Raw genomic sequence first — 26,692 nt, 5'->3', positions numbered from 1 at the left:
ATATTAATTTTAATTGGAATGATCAGATATGCAATACCATTAAATATGATGCATACAATAAACATAGAAGAACTGAAAAGTGTTACTAAGAAACAGAGGAAAGAGCTTATTTTGACTGTTCTCTCCACAAAGCCTACTGATGAACATCATCAAAACATTGTAGTTGGACTGGCTTTGAAAGAAGAGGTAGAATTTTTCTTGCTACATTAGCAGAAGGCCATATAACCAAGTTTTCATGTGGTGAATATACAGATAACCACCTAGGAAAATCTTTAGTTCCTGCTTATTTTATAGGTTATATTTCCCAATTTCTATACTTAAGAATTATCATCATATGATATTTATTATAAAACTTTCACAATATACTTTTAAACAGATAATTCAATCAATAGATGATGACACATATATCATGAATCAAGCAGTTAGACGTTGTTTACATAGAAAAAAATTTTCTTATATCTTATTTGAATATATATATAAACTTATATGATCCCATTCACAAACAATTCTTTTTTTTTTCACAAACAATTCTTTTTTTTCAAGTGGTGAAACAATGTACAACATGTTTAGAATATTCATCTTTATTTCTTGTGTGTGTGTGTGTGTGTTTTGTTTATGTGTGTGAATGCACACATATATATTTGGTTCAGAAAAAAGTATATCCATGATCAAAAGGAAAAGTTATAGGGAAAGATAATTTTAACAAGTTATAAATTAGCAACAATAAAACTGTATTGATTAAATGTTCAAGGATTTTGAGAAAATAATCAATAGAGATAAACAAAGTGAACATTTTACTTTTACATAGTTGATTTACATAGCTGAGGTCAAGTATTTATGCATAAGTTGCATAGAATTAGAGCAAAAAGAATGACTTTTGTTTATTCTGAACTTGACTCAATGATAAATTCACTCTAAAGAAATGCAAGATACGAGATAGGCATTTGCTGTTTGTATTTCTAGAATTAATAAAATTCAGCAGTCTCAATATACCTCCTCAGTTCTAAAAAGGCATATCAACATAACTGTAAATTATTAAAGAGGGTTCTAAAGAGCTTCATTGGTATGAAATAATGAATGGTCTGTTACATCACTCTTTCCAACAGATCTGCCAGTTTAAATCACAGTAGGATATTTAGTCATGGATACAGATTTTTCCCAAATTACCTCAGAAATTCTTTAGGCTCCACAAAATGTGACAGGCAGGAGATCTAATCAGGGTATTTCTTTGGTCAGCAGCTTAGAAAAGCATTAGGGCATTATGAAGTATATGGAATGATTGAATTAAAATCTACACTTTAATTAATAACTCAGGAACTTTCACTTGACCCTGAAGCAACACATGTGGTGGGTTTTAACCTTATTCATGAGGGAATTGGAGCATTAGTTCAAGCCCCACCCCACCCCGACCCCCCACTGTCAGAGCTTATAAAAAAGATTTGTTTTTAAAGGAAGATCCCTTTGTTTGAGATAGAAATTAAAACTCAAAATCTCAAGGTCAGTCAACCTGCTGTTATTAAACTTATGTGCAGCTAAATCATCTTCTGTGGGTTTGGGGGTACTAATAAGCAGTAATAAAGCACAGATAATTTGCATTAGGAAGACAAATTAGGCCTGACCAAACAAACCTAGTATGACTGTGCCCTTTAGAACAAAAGCAATCCAATTGCCTGCTTTAAAAAATAATAATTCATCTGAGATTAAATAAAGTTTGGAGTAGATCATCAACTCTGCCGTGGGTTCTCATGTCGCCAAGTCTGCTTTTTAATCACATAGTTGATATACTTTTTGAAGTGGACATTTTGAAATAGTAATGTCCCTCAAAAAATATTTTGTAGAATTGTTATCAATACCAGAGAAAATAGATATTTGACACTTACTACCTGGTTAATTAATTAATGCATGAAGCCGTTAAGTGTGATGGGGGTGGTAGTGGGTTTTCTGTAATAAGGCTTAGTGAACTGATATAACTGAACAAATCCTTACATCTCTTAAAACTTTACAGTTGCTCCCCCCGCCCCACCTTTGACAGATAAGCATTTAGATAGGAGAAAAAATCAGAAAGTAACTCGATTTTATGGAAGGGCCAAATCTGAGGAAGTGTCTGTATATGGCAACTAGTTAAAATAACATGTGTGCCCTCTTGTTTGTGAATATCTTAGTTGGATGTATTGGACAGACTGGGAAGAAGATGAAACAGATGACAGCGTGGGAAGGATTGAGAAGGCCTGGATGGATGGCTTCAATCGGCAGATTTTTGTGACTTCAAAGATGCTGTGGCCAAATGGTTTAACTCTGGACTTTCACACCAACACATTATACTGGTGTGACGCCTATTATGATCATATTGAAAAAGTGTTTTTGAATGGAACTCACAGGAAGGTAAAAGAAAAATGCTGCTGTTTTTAACCCACGGGCTGATTCTTTCACAGAGCCTTGTTCTGTTATGTTAAAAATACTTTGGAGTTTATTTTTACCCCTCTGAGGTGGCTGCCAGTATCTCTGTGGGGTGGCTAAAGGAGGCTGAGCACAAGCAGTGCAGCTGGCACCTGCCTCCAGGAGACCAGGCCCAGCTCACGGTGGTATGCCAGGATTTGGGAGATTTTTTTAAGAAGCTCTTGGGATATTAGAGCTGATTTAAAATGCAGTTTTTCTACAACATTGATGAGTTTTCTGTGACGAAGCAACTCTACACTTTTCAAATATGTTGAAGGTTTTCAGCTGAAAATTTAATGTTATTTATTATGAGAAAGTAATGATGCATTTATTTGAATAAAGAACTTCTTGACATTGGGACCGAAGAACATAGTAGGAATGAACTGAACTCTAAACCTATTATAGGTATCCGTTTCCTGTTGTTTGTTTGCTGGAATCGTTGCAAAATGACTGTGAAATTCTTAGGTAAAATTGAGGATGATGCAGTTGAAAGGTGTAGTTGGCAAAACGTCACCTCTATATTTCTGTATTTCGTCTTATAATTATGTAGCCACATGTAACACCAAGAACTGAATTCAACTGTCATTTAAAGAATAGAAAAATGAAAAGTTAAAAATCGCCAAAATGTTTCCCTTCACGTTACATTTCTTTCCTTTTTGCACATTTGGCTAAGCCCACTCCTTGTGGATACTGTTTGAGAAATAAATACTACACTGATGATTTAAGACTATTTCAGTCATGTAGACTCTAACGATATTTTCCCCCAAGTAAATAAAATTGTTTGACATTGAACTTCATGTCACATACTTAACAGGTGCTAAATAAATCTTTATGATTTCTTAGAAGATGATGGTATATAGGCAATATACATAATACTTTAATGGTCAGCATATTTTCAGCTACGTAAAGTGTGGAAACAATTTTAAAACTGTCTGAATTATTCAATATATGATCCTTTGGCATGAAGAATTTAGTCAAAGAATCAATATCTGATTTCTGATAAATTATTGGGGAACTTTTTCAATTTTCAAATATTATGTGAAGTGAATACTAAGTGCTTTTTCATGTTGTATTCAGTATGATTTTATACATAATGAAAGGGAAAAAGTATTATCACTATAGGAATGATAACACTTACTATTTATTACCCTTCTATAATCCTACATATAAAACTTGAATGTTTACCGCATGATTCCTCCATTTAAACCCTATCACCAACAAGAAAATAACTGGAATGTAAATGAATATATTAATATAATCAGAATTGAAATTTGCCAGAGTCTTATCTGTTTACTACTAATAAAGATCCCTATGTTTAAAATTAAAATATTTACCTTCTTTCTAGTCAGCTCCTACATTTTGTCAATTTGCATTGGCCTAGTTAAAGTAGGACAATCTTGATTACTCCCAATGCCACTTAAACATATTCTGTCATTTGGCTATTGGAGTAACTTTGTAATATACATAATGATATGAATTATTCAGATCATTTCTATCCCAGTGTATGATACTACAGTATCATAAAGAAAAGAGATAGGAATGAGAGTGAGGCAAAGTCATTTTCGTATTTATGTTCCTGACTATATTAATAGTGCCATAAATGAAATAATTTAAATGGATGAAATATAGATGATCTTTCTTAAATAGCAAGCCCTAAATCATAAAAATATGCTCACATTGTGAAATCTATTTTTAAAATCTACTGGAAAAAATATTAATGAAGATATTAGTTAGATTATTATCTATTAAACTTATTTGAATGTAATTTTCTCTAAATATTTATTTATGTTTCTAAAGGTCAGTTCTGATTTTTCACAATGTGTTTATATTTTACAGATTGTTTACAGTGGGAAAGAATTGAACCATCCTTTTGGACTGTCGCATCATGGGAATTATGTGTTCTGGACTGATTATATGAATGGTTCCATTTTTCAACTAGATTTGGTAACGAGTGAGGTGACATTATTGAGGCATGAAAGACCACCCCTGTTTGGGCTTCAGATTTATGATCCACGAAAACAACAAGGTATTATAAAAACAAATAAAATGGCTGCTGGATTTCACATGTAATAATACTTCACAGTATTATATCATATTATAATTATAATAATTATATAATAAGATTTTTATTTTAACAGTGTTGCTCAGGTTTTATAATAAAAGGTATCTAGTTTGCTCCAAAGTCAATCAAATCTTAGACTTTGTTATCATAAAAATTTATATTTTATTGTTCTAAATAGCCTGAGTGAGTAACTCTGGAGATACTGCCTGAGCGAGTGAAGGTAAAAATTTTCTCCAAATATGTCCTTTTTAATGTCATTTTCAATGAAGGAGGCTGTTAGTTAAAGTAAAAAAATTATCTTAATGTTTTCAAAGAGTATATACTGTGAACAGAGAGAAAAACTTCATTTGAAAAGATAATTACTAAAAGATTGAAAATAATACATTATATAAGAAAAATGTTCTTTTTTAAAAGCATCTTGGTGTATTTACAAGGTTTTGTTTCTATATAGATTTAAGGAACATGTAATTATTTTAGAGATGTAAGAGTACAACAGTCTACCAAAAGCATGTCTTATTAAAGTCAGATAGTATTGTTATATGTTTTATCTGCATGAGTTTAATATTTATTATGATAACCACAAACAGTATTATTCAGAATTTAGGTAATTAAACAGAGAAAGCAATTTAGTAAATTATGTAGTAATTTTTTTTTCATGAAATAGTCACTGTTTCTTTTACATTGAGATATCCTTGTGAAAATTTGTGAAGCTTACATTTCAGTAAATATAGGATGAATAAATTATATCCTGAGTCTTGTAATGCACATGGTCAATGGGAAGTTATCCTGAAACAAAGTGTCTTGAAGATAATTCAACTAAATGAAAGATCTTAAAGCAAACACTCTCATTCACTCATTCAAAGTTTTCAGATTTTTCTTAATATATTAAAATTGCTTGATTATGACACAAACACAATTTTATAAAACAATGAAATTGTGTAAATGAGAGACATATCAATAGCTAATAAAAGATAAAGTTAACATTTGAAAGAATAATACTGAAATTATGTGGATAGTAGATATGTGGATACAGCTACAAGAAGTGAAGGATGGAGACAATTGACTAGGTAGGTTAAAGGGTGATATTTCTGTTCCATTCATGTACCTCCATTGCTTTTCTTCCCACGGCTATTGTAATTTGTCTACTCTGACCAGGAATCAAGACTATAAATAGGACCAGTACTTATCTCCCATAACCTCTTGTTTTCAGGATTATTGTTCTTTAATTTTACAATTACTAGTTTCTTGCATGTCATCACACCTTTCAAATACAATCACATTTTCTGTTTATTAAATTATTTTTTACTTCAAAATATTTAAGTGGTGCAAATGTTTTTGTTATGGGTAGATTTATAATGCTTTAGTCAGGGCTATAATTGTGCACATCATCTGGATAGTGTTCTTATAACTGTTAGGTAGTTTTTTTCCTGTTCTCTTCTTTCTATCCTCCCCTCTTCTTAATTTCTAATGATTTTTACTTCATTCTATGCCCATGTGTGCCCATAAATTAGTTCTAAATTATTAGAGTGTTCAGGTGGTGTTTGTTTTTTCCATTCTTGAGATACTTTATTTCAAAAAATGGTCTCCATTTTCATTCCAATTGCTATAAAAGACATCAATTTATTCCTTTTCATGGATGAATACTGTTCTGTGGTACACCTATACTACATTTTGTAATCCACTCTTGAATTGATGGGCATTTGGGTTAATTCTAGATCTTGGCAATTGTGAATTGTGCTTCAATGAAGAGGTGGGATTTCTGGATAAAATGGTAGGTCTACTTTTCGTTCTTTGAGAAATCTCCATATGGTTTCCATAGAGGTAGTATTAATTTGCAATCCCACCAATAGCATACAAGTACTGCTTTCTCTTTGCATCTATTTTTGGACTTTTCAATATAAGCCATTATGATGGGATGAGGTAATATCTCGTTGTGGTTTCAATTTGCTTTACCCTGACGATTAGAGACACTGAGCATTTTTTCATGTTTTTTGGCCATTTGTCCACCTTCTTTTGAAAAGTTTGTCCTACTGTCTTTTGCTCAGTTTTTGATAGAGTTATGCTTCTTTGTTTTTTGTTTGTTTGTTTGTTTTTCTGATTTGCTTGGGTTCTTTGTAGATTCTGGATATCAGTCCTTTGTCAGCTATATAGTTTACGAATATTTTCTCCCATTCTATAGGTTGTGGATTTACTCTGTTGATTATTTCCTTTCTTGTGCAGAAGACTTTTAATTCAATTATGCCCCATTTATTTATTTTGTTGTTGCTGGAATTGCCTTCAGAGTCAAGGTCATAAATTCTTTGCCTAAGTTGACATCTAGTTTAATAATAAAAAATCATCCAACACAAAAAGATATGACATTTCCTTCTAGAATACGTATGGTCTTATGATTACATTAAATCTTTTATCCAACCTGAATTAATTTCTGTAAGTGGCTTGAGACAGGGTTTTTGTTTCATTCTTCTACATTTTCAAAGCAACAGTTATTGAATAGGGATTCTTTTCCACAGTGTATGTTGCCTGATCAATTGAAGATGAGTAGCTGCGGGTATATGGTTTCATGTCTGGGTTCTGTCTCTATTTCTGTACCAATACCATGCTGTTTTGTTTACTAAAGCCTTGTAATATAGTTTGAAATCTGATAATGTGATGCCTCCAGATTTATTCTTTTTGCTTACGATTGTTTTGGCTATTAGGGCTCTTTTCTGGTTCCAAACAAAGCATACAACATTACCTTTTTTTTAATTAGTGAAATATGAGATTGGTATTCTGATGGAGATTGCATTGACTCTCTAAATCACTCTCCTGAGTGTTTTATAACTCTCATTGTAGAAGACTTTCACCTCCTTAATTAAGTATATGCCTATGTATTTTATTTTCTTTACAGCTACTGTGAATGGTATTGAGTCTTGATTTGACTCTCAGCTTGACTAGTATTGGTATATAGAAACACTACTGTTTTGTGTGTATTGAATTTGCAACCTAAGACTTTACTGAATTTATTTATCAATTCCAAGAGTTTCTTGGTTGAGTCTTTGGGATATAGTAGGTACAAGATTGTATCCTCAGCAAAAAAATGATATGTTCTGTGGCCTAAAATATGATCAGTCTTGGAGAATGTCTCATGTGCTGATGAGAAGAACATGTATTCAGTAGTTTTGTGGTAGAATGCTCTGTAAATGTCAGTTAATTTTTTTTTTAGAGTCCCATTTGTGTCCATTTTTTATTTCCTGCTTTGATGATTTGTTCAGCTCTGAAAGTGGATTTTTGAAGTCCCCAGAAATTACAATGCTACTATTTATTTCTTTGCTTAGCTCTTGTAGAATTTGCTTTATGTATCTAGGCACTTGTGTGTCAGGTGCATATATTATATTTGGGATTGCTAGGTCTTCTTATTGAATGACCCTCTTTATCATTATATAATGGCCATCTTTTTCTTTCTTTCCCATTGTTGATTTAAGTCAGTTTTTCTGAAATAGAATGGCTACACCTACTCTCTTTTTGTTTCCGTTTGCATGGAAAATATATATATATATAATTATTATTTTTTTTTTACATTATTTCACATTATGTCTATGTGTTTGTGTCCTTGTGGTTGAGAGTGTTTCCTGGATACAGGAGATATTTAGGTTATGTTTTTCATCCATTCAGTCAGCATTCAAACCATTAACACTGAGTGATAAAACTGATACACAAAATGCTGTTCTGTTCATCATGTTGAGTAGTACCTTATTATTTCATTTTCCTTTGGTGCTCTTGTCTTATAACAGTTGTGAGCTTTAGGGTTTTAGGGGGGTGATTTACACTGGTGGGTATCTTTTGTGCTGATTCATGTATAATGTAGTTCTGTATATTTCCTGCAAAGCAGTTCTTCTTGGAACAAATTCCCTTAGTCTTTCATTATCTGGAAAATACTTAATTTCTCCATTTCTTGTGATACTTAGTTTCAGAGGATACAGAATTCTAGGTTGGTGATTGTTCTGTTTAAGAAGATTGAAGATGGGGTCCCATTGTCTTCTGGCTTATAAAGTCTCTGCTGAGAAGTCACCACAATTAGCCTGTTGAGGTTTCCTTTATAGGTTAGTTGTTTTCATCATGCTTTTTGTAGAATTTTCTTCCTTGTTTTTACTTTTGCCAGGTTGATTACTACCTGTGTCTGTCCTGAATATGCCATATTTACTATGAATTTTGCTGGTTTTAATGACCATTTTTTATATGGATATCTGAATCTCTACTGATACCTGCCAAGTTTGCCTCAAAAATTGCATTGAATAAATTTTTAATGCTTTTAACTCTTTCTTCTTTTCCCTCAGGGATATACCATAATTGATATATGTTTGCTTTGCATAATCTTATATTTCTCTAAGTGATTGCTTACTATTTTTATTCCCTTTTCTGCTTCCTTTTATAACTAGGTTAGTTTGAGAGCCTAGTCCTCAAGTTCTGAGATCCTTTCTTCTTGGTTTAGTCTGTTATTGAAAATTTCTGCTGTGTTTTGAAATTCCCTATGACTCTTTTATTTCTTTCAGTCTTACTATATCTTTTTTATGTTATCTAGCTCTTTTGCAACTTTTTCATTGATTTTCTGAAACTTTTTTTGGCTTTTCTTTGTTAGTTTTCAGCTTTTTCTTCTATTCCATGAATCTTATTTGCCATCCACATTCTAATTTCCATTTCTGCTATTTCAGAAATTTCTTTGTTGTTTGCACCTTCAGTTGTGATCCATAGGGGGTATTGAACTATTTTGTGGCTTTTTGTGTGTGTGTGTTGCTTTTTTTTTTTTTTTTTTTGGCTGATTTCTTCTCATATGAATCTTTCTTTCTCAGTTTTCTAGGTTTATGAGCAACTATTCCTCTTTGCTTGGAACTCTCTTGCTTAATTACAAAAAAATGGAACTCTCTAGATGGTTCATTTTTCCTACTCTGAAATGTTGACATGACAGGGAAGGGAGTTGTGCATGAAAAGCCTACAGTGTAGCTTTTTTATTTTGTCCTGTTCAACTGTTATTTCCAGAGTTAAAGCTGGCTGTAGATGATCTCTTAGTGGGGTTGTGAGTTATTCCTCAAGTGATTCTAGGAAGGTAAAATTGGTGGCTGAGTGAGAACCTTCTCTATGGAGGCTGACATTGTTGTGATTTCTCTACTCAGGGCTACCCTGCAGAAGTGACAGTGGCCACTGGGCAAGTCAATCTAAGCAAGTGGTTCTCAACCTTCCTGTTGAGAAGGGTTCTCAACCCACAGGTTGAGAACTCCTAATATGAGCAGTGGTCATGGGTGCCTGGTTTGTGAGCATTTGCTCAAACCAGGTCGAGTATAATGATGGCTAAAGGCCAGGGGCTCTGTGGCTGGATTTTAGACCCAGGGCAATTCTGCTGGCCCAGACTCAGTGGTGGGGTCTTGGAGTCCAGGAGCAGTGCTGGAATCTTGAGGGAAGTTTTCTAGGGCTTGGGGTAGCTCTTGGGCCACAGGGGCTGTGCCTGGGGCTGTGGTGCAAGAGCTTCAGATCCAGAACTGGGGCTGAGTAAGCAGGCAACAGGCTGTTCTGACTTGAGGCATAGAGGTAGGGCTACACAAGTGGTGGGATTTCCAGCCTTGGGCACAGAGGCAGGGATGCAAGGGAAGAATGCTATTTTGCCAGCTCTGGGACCACATTGCATAAGTGGAGGTTGGTTCCAGCAGCCCCGTTACCATGGAATTCCCTCCACCATCCCAAGTCCTGCCAAGAAAGTCACTAAAAACTTCCCATTTGGGGGGCGGCGCCTGTGGCTCAGTGAGTGGGGCGCCGGCCCCACATATCGAGGGTGGCGAGTTCAAACCCAGCCCCGGCCAAACTGCAACAAAAAAATAGCCGGGCGTTGTGGCGGGCGTAGTCCCAGCTGCTTGGGAGGCTGAGGCAAGAGAATCATGTAAGCCCAAGAGCTGGAGGTTGCTGTGAGCCGTGTGACGCCACGGCACTCTACCGAGGGCAGTAAAGTGAGACTCTGTGTCTATAAATAAATAAATAAATAACTTCCCATTTTGAGCTTATAGCACCCAAAACAACTCCTCTGCTCAGATATTACACCACTGATCGGGAGTGATGCTTAGCTCCGAGTCATAGAGTATAGCTTAGGGGAGTGACCACTCTGTCTGCTACCTCCCCAGCCTGTTGGGAGTGATGTGAAGGCTACTTCTGCAGAACTAAGAATTGTATAGACCTGACACCATATACCTGAGAGCTCATTTGGGCATCAGATGCAGAAATCTAAGATTGCAGCCATCATATCCTTACTGCATCTGTTCTCCAGTGCTACAACTCAGCACAGACTCTAGAATGATTTCTAGTTAGTGACAGAGACATGTGGCAGTGGATGGAACTCCTTCACAACACAGCTACAGTGCCTGTGGGGTGAGCATGGTACTGCAATGCCCTGTCCTTCTCATCTTCCCCTGTCATATGTATCTTCCCACAGAACCCTTCAATCTTGTCAAATGAATTTCCCTGTCACCCCCTTCATTCCAAATGCCCTGTGTTGCTTCTCTGGGATTTCACAATGTTTCTTCCAGGAACAGCTATCCATACATAGTCATCTGCATACAGTTTATGATCTTTTCCTTGAGAGCAGCCTGCTTCTAGTCTGACAGCTTCCCTGAGGTCTCCCACTTGTCTCTATTCTTGATCCATTTATCTACATAAGATTCCTCAGTGTTGACATTATTGTCAGAAAATTCTTTGTAGGGAGCTGTCCTGTCTACAATCACATTTTCCATTTCCCATCTCTTTAGAATTTTTCCTCTTGAATGTCATTGCTGAATTCCTTCCAGTAGTAGACCACAATGTTATTACAATCTGCATATTCTTTAAACTTTCAATTGATTTAATGAGTTGATGAATTAAATGCAATACATGCAGAAAAATGTCCAGGCTTACTGTAAATGGAATTGGGATAAATTTTAGTTTTAATATCTTCTTTCAAAACTTCGAACCATTCATGAAAGATTTAACAAAGATTTGTTCTCTTCATATAATTTCTGTGAGGATTAGATGACCATTATATTACCTGACATACATACACTGTTTGCAAACAATTTATATTCATTACTTTGTCCCTATAATTCAATCATAAAACATTAACTTTTAGAGCTTCCTTACATATAAACATTTAAAATAAATATTTAATGGAGTAATGTGATATAATAATACAAAACAAAGTATCTAACACTGATAGTGGAATGTATGGTACTCTGAAATATGTCATTAATATATAGTTTTGCATTGCTGACCCTTGGATGGACATTGGTCTTTTAAAAGTGCTTTTCTCCCTTTTGATTAAAGGAACATTAAAATGTAAACTTACTTTGATTACTAACTCTTAATGACCTTTTATTGTAGAAACCATTATTATCTGCCTTACTGAGTGCATGTGTTCAGGCAAAGTGATTGGTTAACTTAGGTATACTAATACATTAATTTAAGCTTTCTACCCAGTCTTCATATAGCTAAGGATTATCTACTAATTATCTGGACCTTTAAGCAGATGAAACAATGTGGAAAGGATTCCTGGTTATTATCTCTTATTATTCAATCAATAGACTTTGAAAATGAATAATCTACTCTAATTTTTTCATATCTTATACTGTATTGATCAAAGTAGCTAGATTGTATATGAAATATACAAATGTGGGCATGATATCTTACCATGTTAAAATTTTCTCTCAGTGGTGTTTCTCTTTACATTTTTTGAATATCAGGTATTTGAAAATACATAATCAGTGACACATAAATTTGGATTACATACTGTCCCATAAATTTGGATTACACACTGTTTTTTAAGGATGTAATTATGACAGTTTGAATACAAAAACATCACCCTAAGTCATACACATCTCCATTTCTTCATAGAATGAAAGAAACCAGTCCTATATAACCGGTAGTGTCTCTCTCTCCATCACCCCCACTCCAAGACTACAGTCTAAATGATTTTATTTTACATAAATAGTGTACATACACTATATTTATTTATATATATTATTTATACATATGTGTATAAACATGTACAGTTGGATAGATAAAGAAATAGTGTGTGTAGGCACATAAACCAGCTGATGGGATAACAATGTAACACTAAGTATTTTAGAATAGGTGTCAAAAAATTAGTCAACTAATCAGATCCTTCTCACACCCGATATTGGAATATATGCTTGTCAAATTACTTGGAAATAACCAGCCAATTTCCAGAAGGTAGATATAGATATAAAACATGACAAACAGTTACCTGTGGGAATGAATCCTTAAGTAATTCATATAGTGTTAAATGTTTTTCTTATATGATACTGTCATTTACTCAGATAAAATTCATAAGCTTTTCTTCTTCATTAACATTAGATATTTAGAATAATTATTTATTTATTTATTTATTTGTATTGTTTGGGATTCATTGAGGGTACAAATATTTAGTTTACACTGATAGGATTTGTTAGGTAAATTTCCTCTTATATTTGTGTCTCATACCCAAGAGGCATGCCATACACTGTGACCACCCAACCCCCTCCCTCCTCTCTCTCCACTGCCTTATTCCCTTACCCCCTACAATATATTAGGTCATCTACTGCCTCATATTATAATTGAGCATATTGGATTCTTGTTTCTCCATTCTTGTAATGCTTTACTAAGAAGAATGCATTCCACCTCCATCCAGGTTAATAGAAAAGATGTAAAGTCTCCATCTCTTTTAATGGCTTTAGTATTCCATGGTATACATATATCACAGCTTACTAACACATTCCTGGATTGGTGGACATTTAGGCTGTTTCCACATTTTAGTGATTGTAAACTGAGCTTCCATAAACAGTGTAGTGTAAATGTTCTTATGATAAAATGATTTTTCTTCTTCTGGGATTATGCCCAGTAATGAAATTGCAGGATCAAAATGCAGGTCTAATTTGAGTTCTTTGAAGATTCTCCATCGTCCTTCAAAAAGGTTGTGTTAGTTTGTGGTCCCACTGCATTTCTCTGATGATTAGGGATGAAGAGCATTTTTTTTTTTTTTATGTATGTTAGCCATTTCTTCCACATTGTCGAGTTTCAGGGAATAGTGTTTCTTGTAGTGTTCAGAGATAATCACTTGTATCTCTGTGGCATCTGTTGTTATTTCCCCTTTATTGTTTCTGACTGAGGTTATTAGAGATTTTACTTTTCTATTTATAGTTAATCTGGCCAAACATTTATTAATTGTACTTATTTTTTTGAAAAAACAAACTTTTTGTTTAATGAATTTTCTGAATTTTTTTATTTCATTAATCTCTGATTTAATTTTGGTTCTTTTCTTCTGCTATATTTAGGATTATATTGTTCTTCTAATTGTTTTTCAAATTCTGTAAGATGATTCGTGAGTTTGTTGATGCACTCCCTTTCTGTTTTTCGAATATAGGCAACAAATGTGATAAATTTCTTGCTTAGGACTGCTTTTGCTGTATCCCACAGGTTTTGGTAATGTGTATTTTCATTGTTGTTATGTTTGGGGAATTTAAAAATTTCTACTTTTAGTAGAAATTACTTTTAGTTTGGTTTTCCTGAACCAAACTATCATTCAACAGAAGACTGTTTAATTTCTATGCCTTTTGTGGGGATGAATGTTTGTTTGGAGTAGAGTTCCACCTTTATTGCCTTGTGGCAATAAAGACACAAGGTGTATATATATATATATATACACATATATATATATATATATATATGCATATATTTTTTTTGTGACAGAGTCTCCCTTTGTCACACTCAATAGAGTGCTGGATCGTCGTAGCTCAAAGCAACCTCAAACTCTTGGGCTCAAGCAGTTTTCTTGACTCAGCCTCCTGAGTAGCTGGGACTACAGATCCCTGCCACAACACTCAACTATTTTTAGAGCCTGGGTCTTGCTTTTGCACAGGCTGATCTCGAACCTGCGATCTCAGGCAATCCACTCACCTCAGCCTCCCAAGTGCTTGGATTACAGGTGTGAACCACCATGCCTGGCCTTAATTTCTATTCTTTTAATTTTGCTGTGGCTTGATTTGTATATTAGGATGTGATCTATTTTGGAGTATGTTCTATGGGCTGACAAGAAAAATGTATAAACTTTAGCTTTGGGATGATGTGCTCTTTATATGTCTATTAAGCCCATTTGTCCTAGGGTCACATTACATTCTTTGTATCTTTGTTTAGTTTCTTTTTAGAAGCTCTGTCCAGTTCTGTCAGAGGGGTGTTATAGTCCATGGCTATTATAGTGTTATGAAATATCATATTGCTTAGATGACTCAAGGTCTATTTCATAAATCTGGGAACATTTAATTTGGGTGCATTAATATTAAAAATTGGGATGTCTTCTTGTATTGTTCCCTTGATCAGTAAGCAGTGTCCATCTTTGTTTTTCTTAACTTCAGTTGATTTCTATATGCTTGTGTCTGAGAATAAGAATGCAACCACTCCTTTATTCTTATTTCCATTTGTTTTAAATACTGTTTTCCAACCCTTAAATCTCAGTCTTGATTTGTCCTTCAAGTCTCTGTCTGTCTCCTGGAGACAAACTGTGAATGGCTTGTGCTTTTTTATCTAATCAGCTAGAATATGCCACTTCAGTAGGAATGCAATCCATTGACATTTATTGAGAGAATTGATAAGTGTGGTAGAATTCTATTCATCTTATTTGTGAAAATCCATTGTGCAGTTTTATCCTTTTGCTATTGTGAAAACTAAGCTTTGAACTTTAGCTTCTGGGTGTTTACTTTGCTGGTGGTCCATTTTGATGGTGAGTACTGAGAATAGGTTTAAGTATTTCCTATAGAGTTGGTCTTATTGTAGTGAATTTCCTCATTGTTTGTATAGCCACAAAAATTTGATTTCTCCCTCAATTTTGAAGCTTAATTTAGCAAAATACTGCATTCTGGGCTGAAAATTTGTTTTGTTTAGGAATGTTCAAGGTGGATGACTATTCCCTTCTGGCTTGGAAAGTTTCAGTTGCAAAGTCTGCTGTCATCCTAATGGCTTTACTGTAAGTTAGTTGGTATTTTCACTTTCATTTTGACTTTGGACAGGTTCATTACATTGTGTCTTGAAGGAGCTCTGTTTGGGCGGAGATGATCTGGGGTTTGATATCCATGTAAAAGGTGTGTGTCAGGATCTATAGTAAAACTTGGGAAGTTTTCTTTCTTTTTTCAAGAGACAGAGTCTCACTTTGTTGCTTCAATAGAGTGCTGTATCATCACAGCTCACAGCAACCTCCAGCTCTTTGGCTTAGGTGATTCTCTTGCCTCAGTCTCCCGACTAGCTGGGACTACAGGTGCTCATCACAATACTGGCTATTTGTTGTTGTTGTTGTTGTTGTTGCAGTTTGGCTGGGGCTGGATTCAAACCTACCACCCTCAGTATATGGAGCTGATGCCCCACTCATTGAGCCACAGGTGCCACCCAGAAGTTTTCATTTATGATAGTCTCTAAGAGGGCTTCCATTCCTTTGGGATAATCTTCTTCCCTTTCAGGCTTCCTATTATTTGTATGTTTGAATCCTTCATGAAATCTTGTAGTTCTCTAAGCAAATGTTCTGCTTTCTATCTTTTCTTTTTGCCTGTTTGACTACCTGGATTAACTCAAACATTGTATCCTCTAATTCTGAGGTTCTTTCTTCTCCATGGTCTAATCTTTTTTTGATATTTTCTACTGCATCTTTACATTTCCTTATTGTCCCCTTTACTGCCTATTCTCCACCATATCATGTCTCTCATCTGACTGTTGGTTCTGCTTTTCTGTTTTCTGGTCCACTCTCTTTATTGTCTTTATCATCTATATTATAAATTTTCTTTTTGCCAAATCCATTAATTTTTTATAGTTAGAGTCCTCTGTAGTATCTGCCTTGTTGTCCTGTGGAGAAGTTGCTCTGTTCTGATTTTTCATGTTGCCTGAATTTTTTCTGTTGGTTCCTGCTCATGTGTGCTTTCTTCTTATTCACTTCATTGTTCTTCTTTTTATTTCTCTCCTTTTTTGCTTCAAATTACCTTGTCGCAGAGGGTAAGTGTTGAAGAGGCCTCTTGGTCTAAGGTCAAAAGGAAGGGAAAGGTAAAGAGCAAGCAGGGTGAAACAAGGGGAAAAGAAAGAAGAATAAAGAAGGAAAGAGCAAAAGAAAAGAAAAAGAAAAAATGAAGGGGAAAGAAAGAAAAAAGTGAATAAGAGAAGAGAAGGAGGACAGAAAGAGAGATGAGAGTGATGAAAGAAATGATACTGATCAGCACAAGTCTAAAGTGACACCTGGAACTCAAGTATTTTGAGCAGCTGGCATGGGTGGGTTCCTCGACATCAAGTTCTCTTTACCAATCTGAGCAAAGCCAGACTCTTCTCCTGCCAAAAATAGGTAGAGAAGGAAAAGAGCAAAAACAAAAAAGAAGGAAAAATTGAGTTAGAATGAAAAATGAAAGAAAAATTGTGCTCTTGCCAATACTTTCTTCTGAGGGCCAAAGTAGAAGGACTCCCTATACCATAATCTCTAGGCTTCCTTAAGCCAGACTACTTCTGTGACCTCCCTGCCAGACCACATCTGTGCCACCCCAGCTCTCAGCTAAAAAAGAAAAAAAAAGAAAGAAAATAATAATAACAAGATAAGAATAGAAATAGGAAATTAAAAATACAGTTGTATTTTGTTGTATGAAATTTTTGTTAGTTGTATCAAATTATTTTAGTTGTATGAAATTTTTGTTAGTTGTATCAAATTATTTCTTTGGTTGTATCAAATGAAAGAGAAAGAGGGGAGAGGAAAACAGAATAACCATCCCCTCCCTGCAAAAAAAAGTAGGAGATGTCTTAGCTGTTGCACAAGCTATTTAAGTGGGAAAGATGAGAAAAGTAGAAGAGTCTCTATCAAAAGAGAGAATAGAGAGGATTGAAATAGAGAAAGAGAATAAATGAGACTAAAATATATAACCAAAAAATACAGGAGCCCTTGCTCTTGATGAAAGTAAAAATGGAAATTAGGAATAGAAACAACCAATTGCCAAAAAACAAAACACATTGAAACAAAACAAAAAATGGTCTAATACCCCAAAATAGCAGCAACCTCAAAAACAAAGAGGAGAAGGGAAAAAAATACTAAACAAAAAAAATAATAATTATATATATATACACATATATATATATATAAACATTTTGTAGGGACACTAGGTGGTGATGTGGTTTTTTAGGAGACTGAGTACACAGCTGGTAACCTCTATGGTCCTTATTCCTAAATTAGTTGCCCTAGGTGATTGCCTGATTGTTTCCTCACCACTCAGTCCCCACCATGTTGGGATCTTAGAGCTCTCCGGAATCCTTCAGAGACAGGTCTCACCATGCCCCCTGACAACAGTTCCCATGGGGTGTAGGAATCACTTAGCCTATCTCAAGAGTGGAATTCTTATCTCAACAGGTGTAACAAAAGCAGCTGTGCCTTAGTCCCCAAGTAAGAGGCCCATTCTCACTATCTTCTCATGATCTTCCCATAGTGGTGGCCCCCTGGGATCTAGGACCTTCCCAATATGACGGCCCCACCTGCCACCAAATCTATGGCAAATACATGCTAGCTAACACTCAATTCTGGCTTCTGTATACTGTTTGAATCTGCTCACTTTCCAAGCTTTCCATTCAACATGCACCGTTCCTTGAGAACTGAAAACTGTGGAAAAGCTTCTTCCCATCCTCAGACCTCTGTAAGGGAGTGGGCAGCCATTCCCACCAGCTCCCAAACACTTAGCTAGTGTGTCAGATTTCCACTGCTGTGGATCACACGTTGTCTCCTCCTAACTACCTCGCTATGCACCCCAACACACTCTACAAAAATTTTTAGAACCTTCTGAAATTCTTCATATCAAGAGCAAAAAATTATATAAAATAATACACTTTACTTTTTTATTCTCTAGGTTTAAAGTCACACTTTAATTTTTTCCCACATTTTAGAGAATAAGATAATAAAAACCAAGTAATATTTTAATAGAGTGTGATAAATAGTATCATATCCAATTAAAATTATAGATTATTTTACATCAAATAGATGTCATTTATTAATTAAAATTTAATAATTACTATAGTTAATTAAGAATTAACTGTAATTTTATAATTATTGGAAAGTAGGCTAAGCATTGGTCTTTAAATCTCACAAAAGACATTTAAGATATATACTGTTGATTTCCATTTTACATATGAGAAACCAACGGATTAGATAAATGTAGCCATTAAGACTTCAGGAAACACAGTGAGCTAGGTATGAAACAGATTAAAATATAGGTTTGTCTGACTACAATGTATTTTTCTGTGATTAATTTATGTAGTTGATTTTATTTTTTAAAATTTTATAAGAACTATAATTTAGATAGAAGAAACAAAACGTGCTTTCCTTGTTCATTATAGTTTTATAATTGATAAATTTTGTATTCAAGTATATACAGATATATATTATATAATTTTTCCCTTGACTATTTTTATAGAATACAGGATTAGGAGAGTTTAGGTTAAATACTACTAGTATAACAGACATAATTTTTCTTTAATGTATGGCATGTTTATTAACCACATTATGAGCAATAGGACCACTATCAGAAAATTTATCTTTTCAGATTTTTGAGGTAATCATCACCTAAAAAACTCAAAATACTAACTAGGTTCTTAATTCAGTCATACACACACACACACAAACTCCCTTATACAAGTAGCTTCAAAGTAAGTCAAATGTAAACACAATCTTCGATGAGCATATAATTCTGAAAAAGAAAAAACATAAGAAATATTTAATATTTTCCCCAGATTCACTCCATTATTCAAAGTCAATTATTTCTGAAACTATCTTAGATTGAATGCATAATTCATCTGGCCTCAGAATTTCACTTTACCAATCTTTATATAACTATTGGATTAACTGTGATATCCACTGTCTCTTCTAAACTAGAAGCCTGAATATCCCTACATTAATTAGAAAGAAAATTTTTCATAACTTTACATGTTGCATATTAAGTACAGAGAATTCTCACTTTGTATGAGGTAAAACATTAGGAAGTCAAGAATCGAGGAGGCATACAGTAAAAAGGATTTCTTCTTTCCAGTATTTTAAAGAAAATTCAGATTAGGGGAGGACAAAACATGGGATTTCTTTGTGTTAGTTTATTATGCCATTTGCTGTATATGAAAAACTCTTCATTAAGAAAAGTTAAATCATTAAGGTCTAAAAACAGTGAGATGTAAATATAGGATTCTGAAAATGTTTCATCTATTATTTGTGTTTTTATTTTTGTTCTATGGAAGTTATAATGTACTTTAATTAATCCTCCCTGAAATGCAAAGTATATACACAAAGTATATATGTATACTTACATACAAATGAGATAAAATCTTTCAAAATGTTAGATTTATGTCTATTTACACACATGTCCCAATTATCCACACTCCAAATGATTATTCCTGTCATTCAAACTGCTAACTTGAAATTACATTCACTCATGCATTCATTTAACTAATGTTTATCAAACATACCTTGTGGTGGGCAATATTTATAAGGTGGAGAATAAGTCTTCTTCTGGAAGTTTAGAAGATTGGGAAAAAAGATAAAACTTTTTGAGCCAGACGGACGGCTGTCTTGAAGTAGATGTTTGAAAGCTATTCTTCATTTTCTTTCCTTGTATATTTGTTTTTTAAAAGTATTAGCTTTCTCAAAGAAATTTATACTTTTATTTTATAATTTTTAGTATAATTTTAGTGTCTAATTTTATCATATAAAAAGAACTTATAGTTAAGAACATAAATCTTAGAGTAAGAAATTCCTGTTTTGAAGTTTTATAAATAATAATGATAATTATTATATCTAAAATAAATAATAATTTTAATAAGAATTATTTATGTTTTGAGACATTTGAAAAATATTTAGACCCTTAGATATTCAGTAATCTTACATGAAAGTGAGATAAAATCTGCTTTATAATTTTATTATAACAATTGAATAAAATGTAATGTATGTGTAAAGTAACAAGGTATGGATTGATTATGGCTTTTCAATAAAAGTAATCATCAATATAATAATGATTCTTTCATCAATATTTATTTATAAAATATTTTAGTGCTGTCTTTAAAAAGTAGTTACTTAAACATGTTTTGGAGATGAAATTTTTATATGAAATGTTCTGCAAGCTACCGAAACTTTAAAAAAGACTGTCACATGAACTCTATCTGGAAATGTTTAATAATGAAATTTAAAAATATATTGGGATACTATTAAAATATAGGAGGTAGAAGCAATTCTGTAGAAAGATATCGAATTGTTGAAATTAATTTAGATTTTAAATTTCTATCACTACAGAACAAATGTCAACTTTCTCTTTTAATATGTAATATTCACAGAAAGTTAATATTTTTTACAGTTTTAATTATAGTCGTTACTTCTAAATACTTAAATTGAGAATGGATGGGATCACATCGTTGAATTAAAAAATATATTTCAGATATATTTTCAATATGCAAATACATCCTGATAAATTGTTTTCAGTAATTTCCTATTTCTTACTGCTTAAATCTTTATATATTTCTCAAAATATTTTGAATAAATTTTAATTTTCCAAAATCTGAATGTTACTAAAACCCAGTAAAACCTCCATCGTTGACCACCTTTCTACATTCACCACTTCCTTAAAATGACCTAATTTTATAGACCAGACATGCACCACTAAGTTGGTGGAAGTTCCTTATGCCAACCATCTCCATATGGTAACAAATTTGTTACAGTTTCTTGGGGAGTCGACTTACAGAAGCGCTACTGTATTGAAAACAGAATTTAAATACATAATTTGTATTTAAAGCATTGAATATACAATTAATTTAAAATAATGTGCACAACATGGAACACACCTGTGTGTCCCATGAAGTATTACAATTTTATCCCACAGTCACAGAATATATCTGGAAGCTACTTAAAACATTTCTGTATTACTTATTTGAAAAAGCCTAAGCCAATCTTAATTACTTTCTAACTTGCAGAGATTGATGCTATTGCTTGAATTATTAGCTTTTATACCTTTCCTGTATAATTTCTTATTATTCATAAACAAAGCAAATTAAATTTACTTCTCAGAATAATGAAAAGAAATGGTAATATATTTTAGGTCATTCCTTATGATCTTTGAGTACACAATGATAATCTATGGGAATGTGTTGAATATTTATTTCATACAGCAGCATTTGAGAGTTTTTTTTTTCTTACTTATTATTTTCTACATAACACATGCAACCCCTAAGGCCCATTGTACCACAGTATAATAACCAAGACTTTCATTTTAGTCACATTTCTGGCACTTGCACATTAATCATTTTAGTGTCTTATTATACAGCTCCAAATAATTAAAAGCTCTTTATTTATAAGGTTTGAGTAAGATCTTCTGATATAATCAAAATTTTATTTATAGATACTTGAATGCAACATAGCATAATATTATCCTGACAATTACACTGTCAATTGGACTGCAAATACTATCAAGTTCCTTTTAATGTTACACCTATATAGCTAAGTATAGCCATGAATAGCATAACAACCTTTCAGTCAATTATGGACCATATATACAGTGGCCCCATAAGCTCATAATCCTATATTTTTATTGTGCCTTTTCTATGTTTAAATATGTTTAGACATACAAATGCTTACCATTGTCTTACAGTTACCTATGGTGTTCTGTATGGCAACATGCTATACAGGTTTATAACCTAAGACAATGGGCTGTTCCAGATAGCCTAGGTGTATAGTAGGCTATGCCATCTAGGTTTCTGTATGCACACTCCATGTGATCTTCACACAATGATGTGATGATGTATTTCTTAGAATTTATTCCTGTCATTAAACAACATACAACTATAAGTATACTTTCTTCCTTACCTTTCCCACTTACAGGAATAAATGTCACCGAAATGGTGACTACCTAAATTTTATTTACTCTTACTTACACCTTTATAAAACACAATCTCCATCCCCTTCAAAAACTGGTTCACTTTTATCTGAGAGTTTCCAAGGGTGCCTCACATATGTTCATGAACAATACTATCCTTATGAATTTCCTCTCATTTCTGTTTAATTGATGTCCATTTTATGGTTAACCAGTACCTCTTCTCTTTAGGTCTACTGGGACAATGCTTTTGTCCTTGTGAACTTTACATACCCCTGATAATAGTAAGGCTGCTGATTATTAAGGGTGCATAGATATCCTGTATTTGTTTCCTGGACACACCAGTGTACTCTTTGCACAAGAGTGAAGAACATACCCGCACTGTCCTCATTCATTATCTCCTCACTGGGGATCCAAAACCATTTCCCCAGATTCAGTGGTCTGCTTTCCAAAAACTCAAAGCTAAAAATAGTAGGCCTAATCTGGAAAACTATCTGAGACATTTTTCTAATCTCTTCTTCCTCTTTCCCCTGGTACCCAACTGCACACAAACCTTCAGCTGTTCTGACAAACGTGCAAATTCTTCTTAACTACCTATCAATGAATCATGTATTTTCAAACATTTCTAAGTTTAGTTATGATTCAGCAAGAAAGTTAACTACATTACTAAGTATGTGTACATATTTCTGCCTACATACATCTCCTAAAAAGAATGTGAACCTAAGCTCTCTCACTGGTTAGAATCAGTTCTTTGACATGTTTGCTTCCCTCCTTTTGCAGGTGACAATACGTGCAGAGTAAATAATGGAGGCTGTAGTACACTTTGCCTGGCCATTCCAGGAGGCCGGGTGTGCGCTTGTGCTGATAATCAACTTTTGGATGAAAATGGGACAACTTGCACATGTAAGTTCTTTACATGTTACATTCATTGTTTATTTGATTCTTTCTGAAGATTAGAATCAGATGAAACCAAATCAGGCTTTAAAAGACAAATCTAGATAATTACTTACATGCAATTTTCTTTTTAATTAAATCATAGCTGTGTACATTAATGTGATCATGGGGCACCATACCCTGGTTTCATGGACCGTTTGACACATTTTCATCACACTGGTTAACATAGCCTTCCAGGCATTTTCTTAGTTATTGTGCTAAGACATTTACATTCCAAATTTACTAAGTTTCACATATACCCTTGTAAGATGCACCACAGGTGTAATCCCACCAATCTCCCTCCCTCTCCCCACCTCTCCCCTCCCTCTCCTCCCTTTCCCCCTATTCTTAGGTTGTAACTGCGTTATAGCTTTCATGTGAAAGCCATAAATTAGTTTCATAGTAGGGCTGTGTACATTGGATATTTTTTCTTCCATTCTTGAGATACCTTACTAAGAAGAATATGTTCCAGCTCCATCCATGTAAACACAAAAGAGGTAAAGTATCCATCTTTCTTTAAGGCTGCATAATATTCCATGGTGTACATATACCACAATTTATTAATCCATTTGTGGATCGATGGGCACTTGGGCTTTTTCCATGACTTAGCAATTAAGAATTGGTCTGCAATAAACATTCTGGTACAAATATCTTTGTTATAATGTGATTTTTGGTCTTCTGGGTATATACCTAGTAGAGGAATTATAGGATTGAATGGCAGGTCTATTTTTAGATCTCTAAGTGTTCTCCAAATCTTTTCAAAAGGAATGTATTAATTTTCATTCCCACCGGTAGTGTAGAAGTGTTCCCTTTTCTCCACATCCACGCCAGCATCTCTGGTCTTGGGATTTTGTGATATGGGCCAATCTTACTGGAGTTAGATGGTATCTCAAAGTAGTTTTGATTTGCATTTCTCTGATGATTAAAGATGATGAGCATTTTTCATATGTCTGAAGGCCGTGCGCCTGTCTTCTTCAGAGAAGTTTCTCTTCAAGTCCCTTGCCCAGCCTGAGATGGGATCATTTGTTCTTTTCTCGCTAATACGTTTGAGTTCTCTATGGATTCTGGTTATTAAACCTTTGTCGGAGACATAACCTGCAAATATCTTCTCCCATTAGTGAAGAGCAAGAAGTGACACAAAAAAGGAGACTTCATAGACTTATATGGAATTTATATTCTATCTAAATAATGAATTACATGGATTGATTAATCTGAATTAAAGGCACTTTTATTAACTTTTTCTAGCATTTCTCACTTTAGTGCATCTTATTATTCTAAAATGACTCTCATGAAATTTGTTCTTTCTACCATATACTGTGTCCCTTAAGCACAATAACAGCAGCAATACTATGCACACATCAGTACTATATAAAAGTTTCTAGAGGGATTTAATCTTATATTGTATGTTAGAGTCATTCAGAGAAACAGAACTAATAGAAGGTATAGAGAGAGGAAAAAAAAGAAAGAGATTTACTATACGGAATTTGCTTGTGTGTTCATAAAGGCTGAAAAGTCTTATGATTTGCAGACAACAAGCTAGAGATCTATTAGAGCCAGTGGTACAGGTCTAGTCCAAATGTCAACAACCTTAAGATCCAGGTAGAGCTATGTTTCAGTTCAAGTACAAGACAAGAGAAAGCTTATATTCAAGGTAGTCAGGCAGGAGAAGCTCCTTTTACTCATGGGAGGATCAGCCTTTGTGTTCTATTCAGGCCTTCAACTGATTGAATGAGGCCCACCACATTAGGGAGAGCAATCTGTTTTATTCAGTTTACCAATTCAAATATTGATATCCCCCAAAACACACTCACAGACACAGAGAGAATAATGTTTGACTAAATATCTGGGCATCCGACTACTGCCACAAATTGTTATATAAACATTTCATGCATTTTATTATTATAATGATAGTCTCTCAGAATGAATAGTGTAATAAAAAAAGACTTTGATTTATCTGTACTATTTTATTTCTTCTGTCAAAAGTTTTTTAAAAAGCATATTAAAAATGTAACATTTGAGAAATATAAGTATTTGAAATGCAAGAATTCAGCAATAAACCATTAAGACATTTTAATGTAGTTTCTTATAATTGTATATCAGTGGGGAATATTTTTACTACTACCACCAATATTAGGTAAGATTCATTGAATCCTTGCACTTGTGTGATGTGGTATTTTGCAATAAATTTTTATCATTCTCATTAGGTCTTAGAAAACCATATAAGGAAGTTACTATCTCATTTTACAATTCATTATTTAGACTTCAAGGTTAATTATTTCTCAAATTTTACTTAGTAAAAGAAACAATTGGAATTTTATATTCTAAATTATTTCATTTTTAAAAGTGAACTTTCTTTTATTATTTCAAATTAATATAAGAGTGCAAATTTCTAGGTTATACCCTCCCATTATTTACTTTAGTTGAGATACCACCAATCGCCCTCCTTCCCACCAATCATCCTCCTTCTGCCTCCTTCTTCTTTCCTTTTTCTCCCCTCCCCTTGCTACACTATATTTGTATTATATCATTCATGTGAGCATGTAGTTGTTTGTATATTGGTTTCATATTAGTATTGAGTACACTGAATCTTTTTTTCCTCATTCTTGAGATACTTTACTAGGACACATGTGTTTCAACTCCATCTAGGTAAATATAAAAGATTTTTTTTTATCTTTTCTTATGGCTGAATAAGTACTCCATGGTGTACATATACCACAGTTTGATAATCTATTCATGGGCTGAAGGCATTTGAAAGTTATGGTGTGTTTCTGTTTTTCAGTTTTGTCTCATACTATAGTATAACTTGTCCTTCATTATTATTTAATATAAGAATGAGCATCTTACCATGTAACTAACTATTCTTTGTGAAAGTGACTTTGAATAATTATCTTTCAAACCATTTATTTCCTTTACATATTAGAGTTTGAGATTATTTATGATGTATTGTTATAGGTAAGTGTCTCTTTACTGCTTATGATTTCTTCTGTATTTTACCATATAATGCATGTTCCCTTTGTTATATCTTCTTTAGGTATTTAGAGTAATATCCCCAGCTTTAAATTCTATTACTACTACTGCATACAGAGTATCCCAAAAGTTACTCCTAAAGTCACCATACATAGGGAAAATGGGAAATTGTAGCTACATGTACCTTTATTTGCAAATATTCATTACAAAATTTCACAAAATATTTACAAAATAATTCCTACACGATAGCCACCTCTTAGTAAAAATTTTTAATGAGTATTTTATAAATAAAGGTACAATTAGCTACAATTTCCCATTTTCCCTATGTATGGTGACTTTAGGGATAACTTTTGAGACACCCTATATTATTTTGAACTTCAGCTTTCTTCTTGTTTTTGTCATCTTC

General features: G+C 33.6%; 1 protein-coding gene across 1 annotated transcript in view; it reads left to right on the top strand.

Moving 5' to 3' along the window:
* Nucleotides 1-26,692, top strand: part of LRP1B (LDL receptor related protein 1B) — a 2,318,354-nt gene that overhangs the window by 1,254,155 nt on the left and 1,037,507 nt on the right. The window contains exons 13-15 of the mRNA XM_053597274.1: nucleotides 2,163-2,382; nucleotides 4,273-4,462; nucleotides 23,167-23,289. Coding sequence (XP_053453249.1) covers nucleotides 2,163-2,382; nucleotides 4,273-4,462; nucleotides 23,167-23,289 — 533 coding nt within the window. The remainder of the gene's footprint in view (nucleotides 1-2,162; nucleotides 2,383-4,272; nucleotides 4,463-23,166; nucleotides 23,290-26,692) is intronic.

Source organism: Nycticebus coucang, chromosome 7, assembly GCF_027406575.1.
Source record: "Nycticebus coucang isolate mNycCou1 chromosome 7, mNycCou1.pri, whole genome shotgun sequence".
Lineage (NCBI taxonomy): Eukaryota > Metazoa > Chordata > Mammalia > Primates > Lorisidae > Nycticebus > Nycticebus coucang.
Note: the sequence above shows the minus strand (reverse complement) of the source record. Positions and strands in the feature narration are given on the sequence as shown.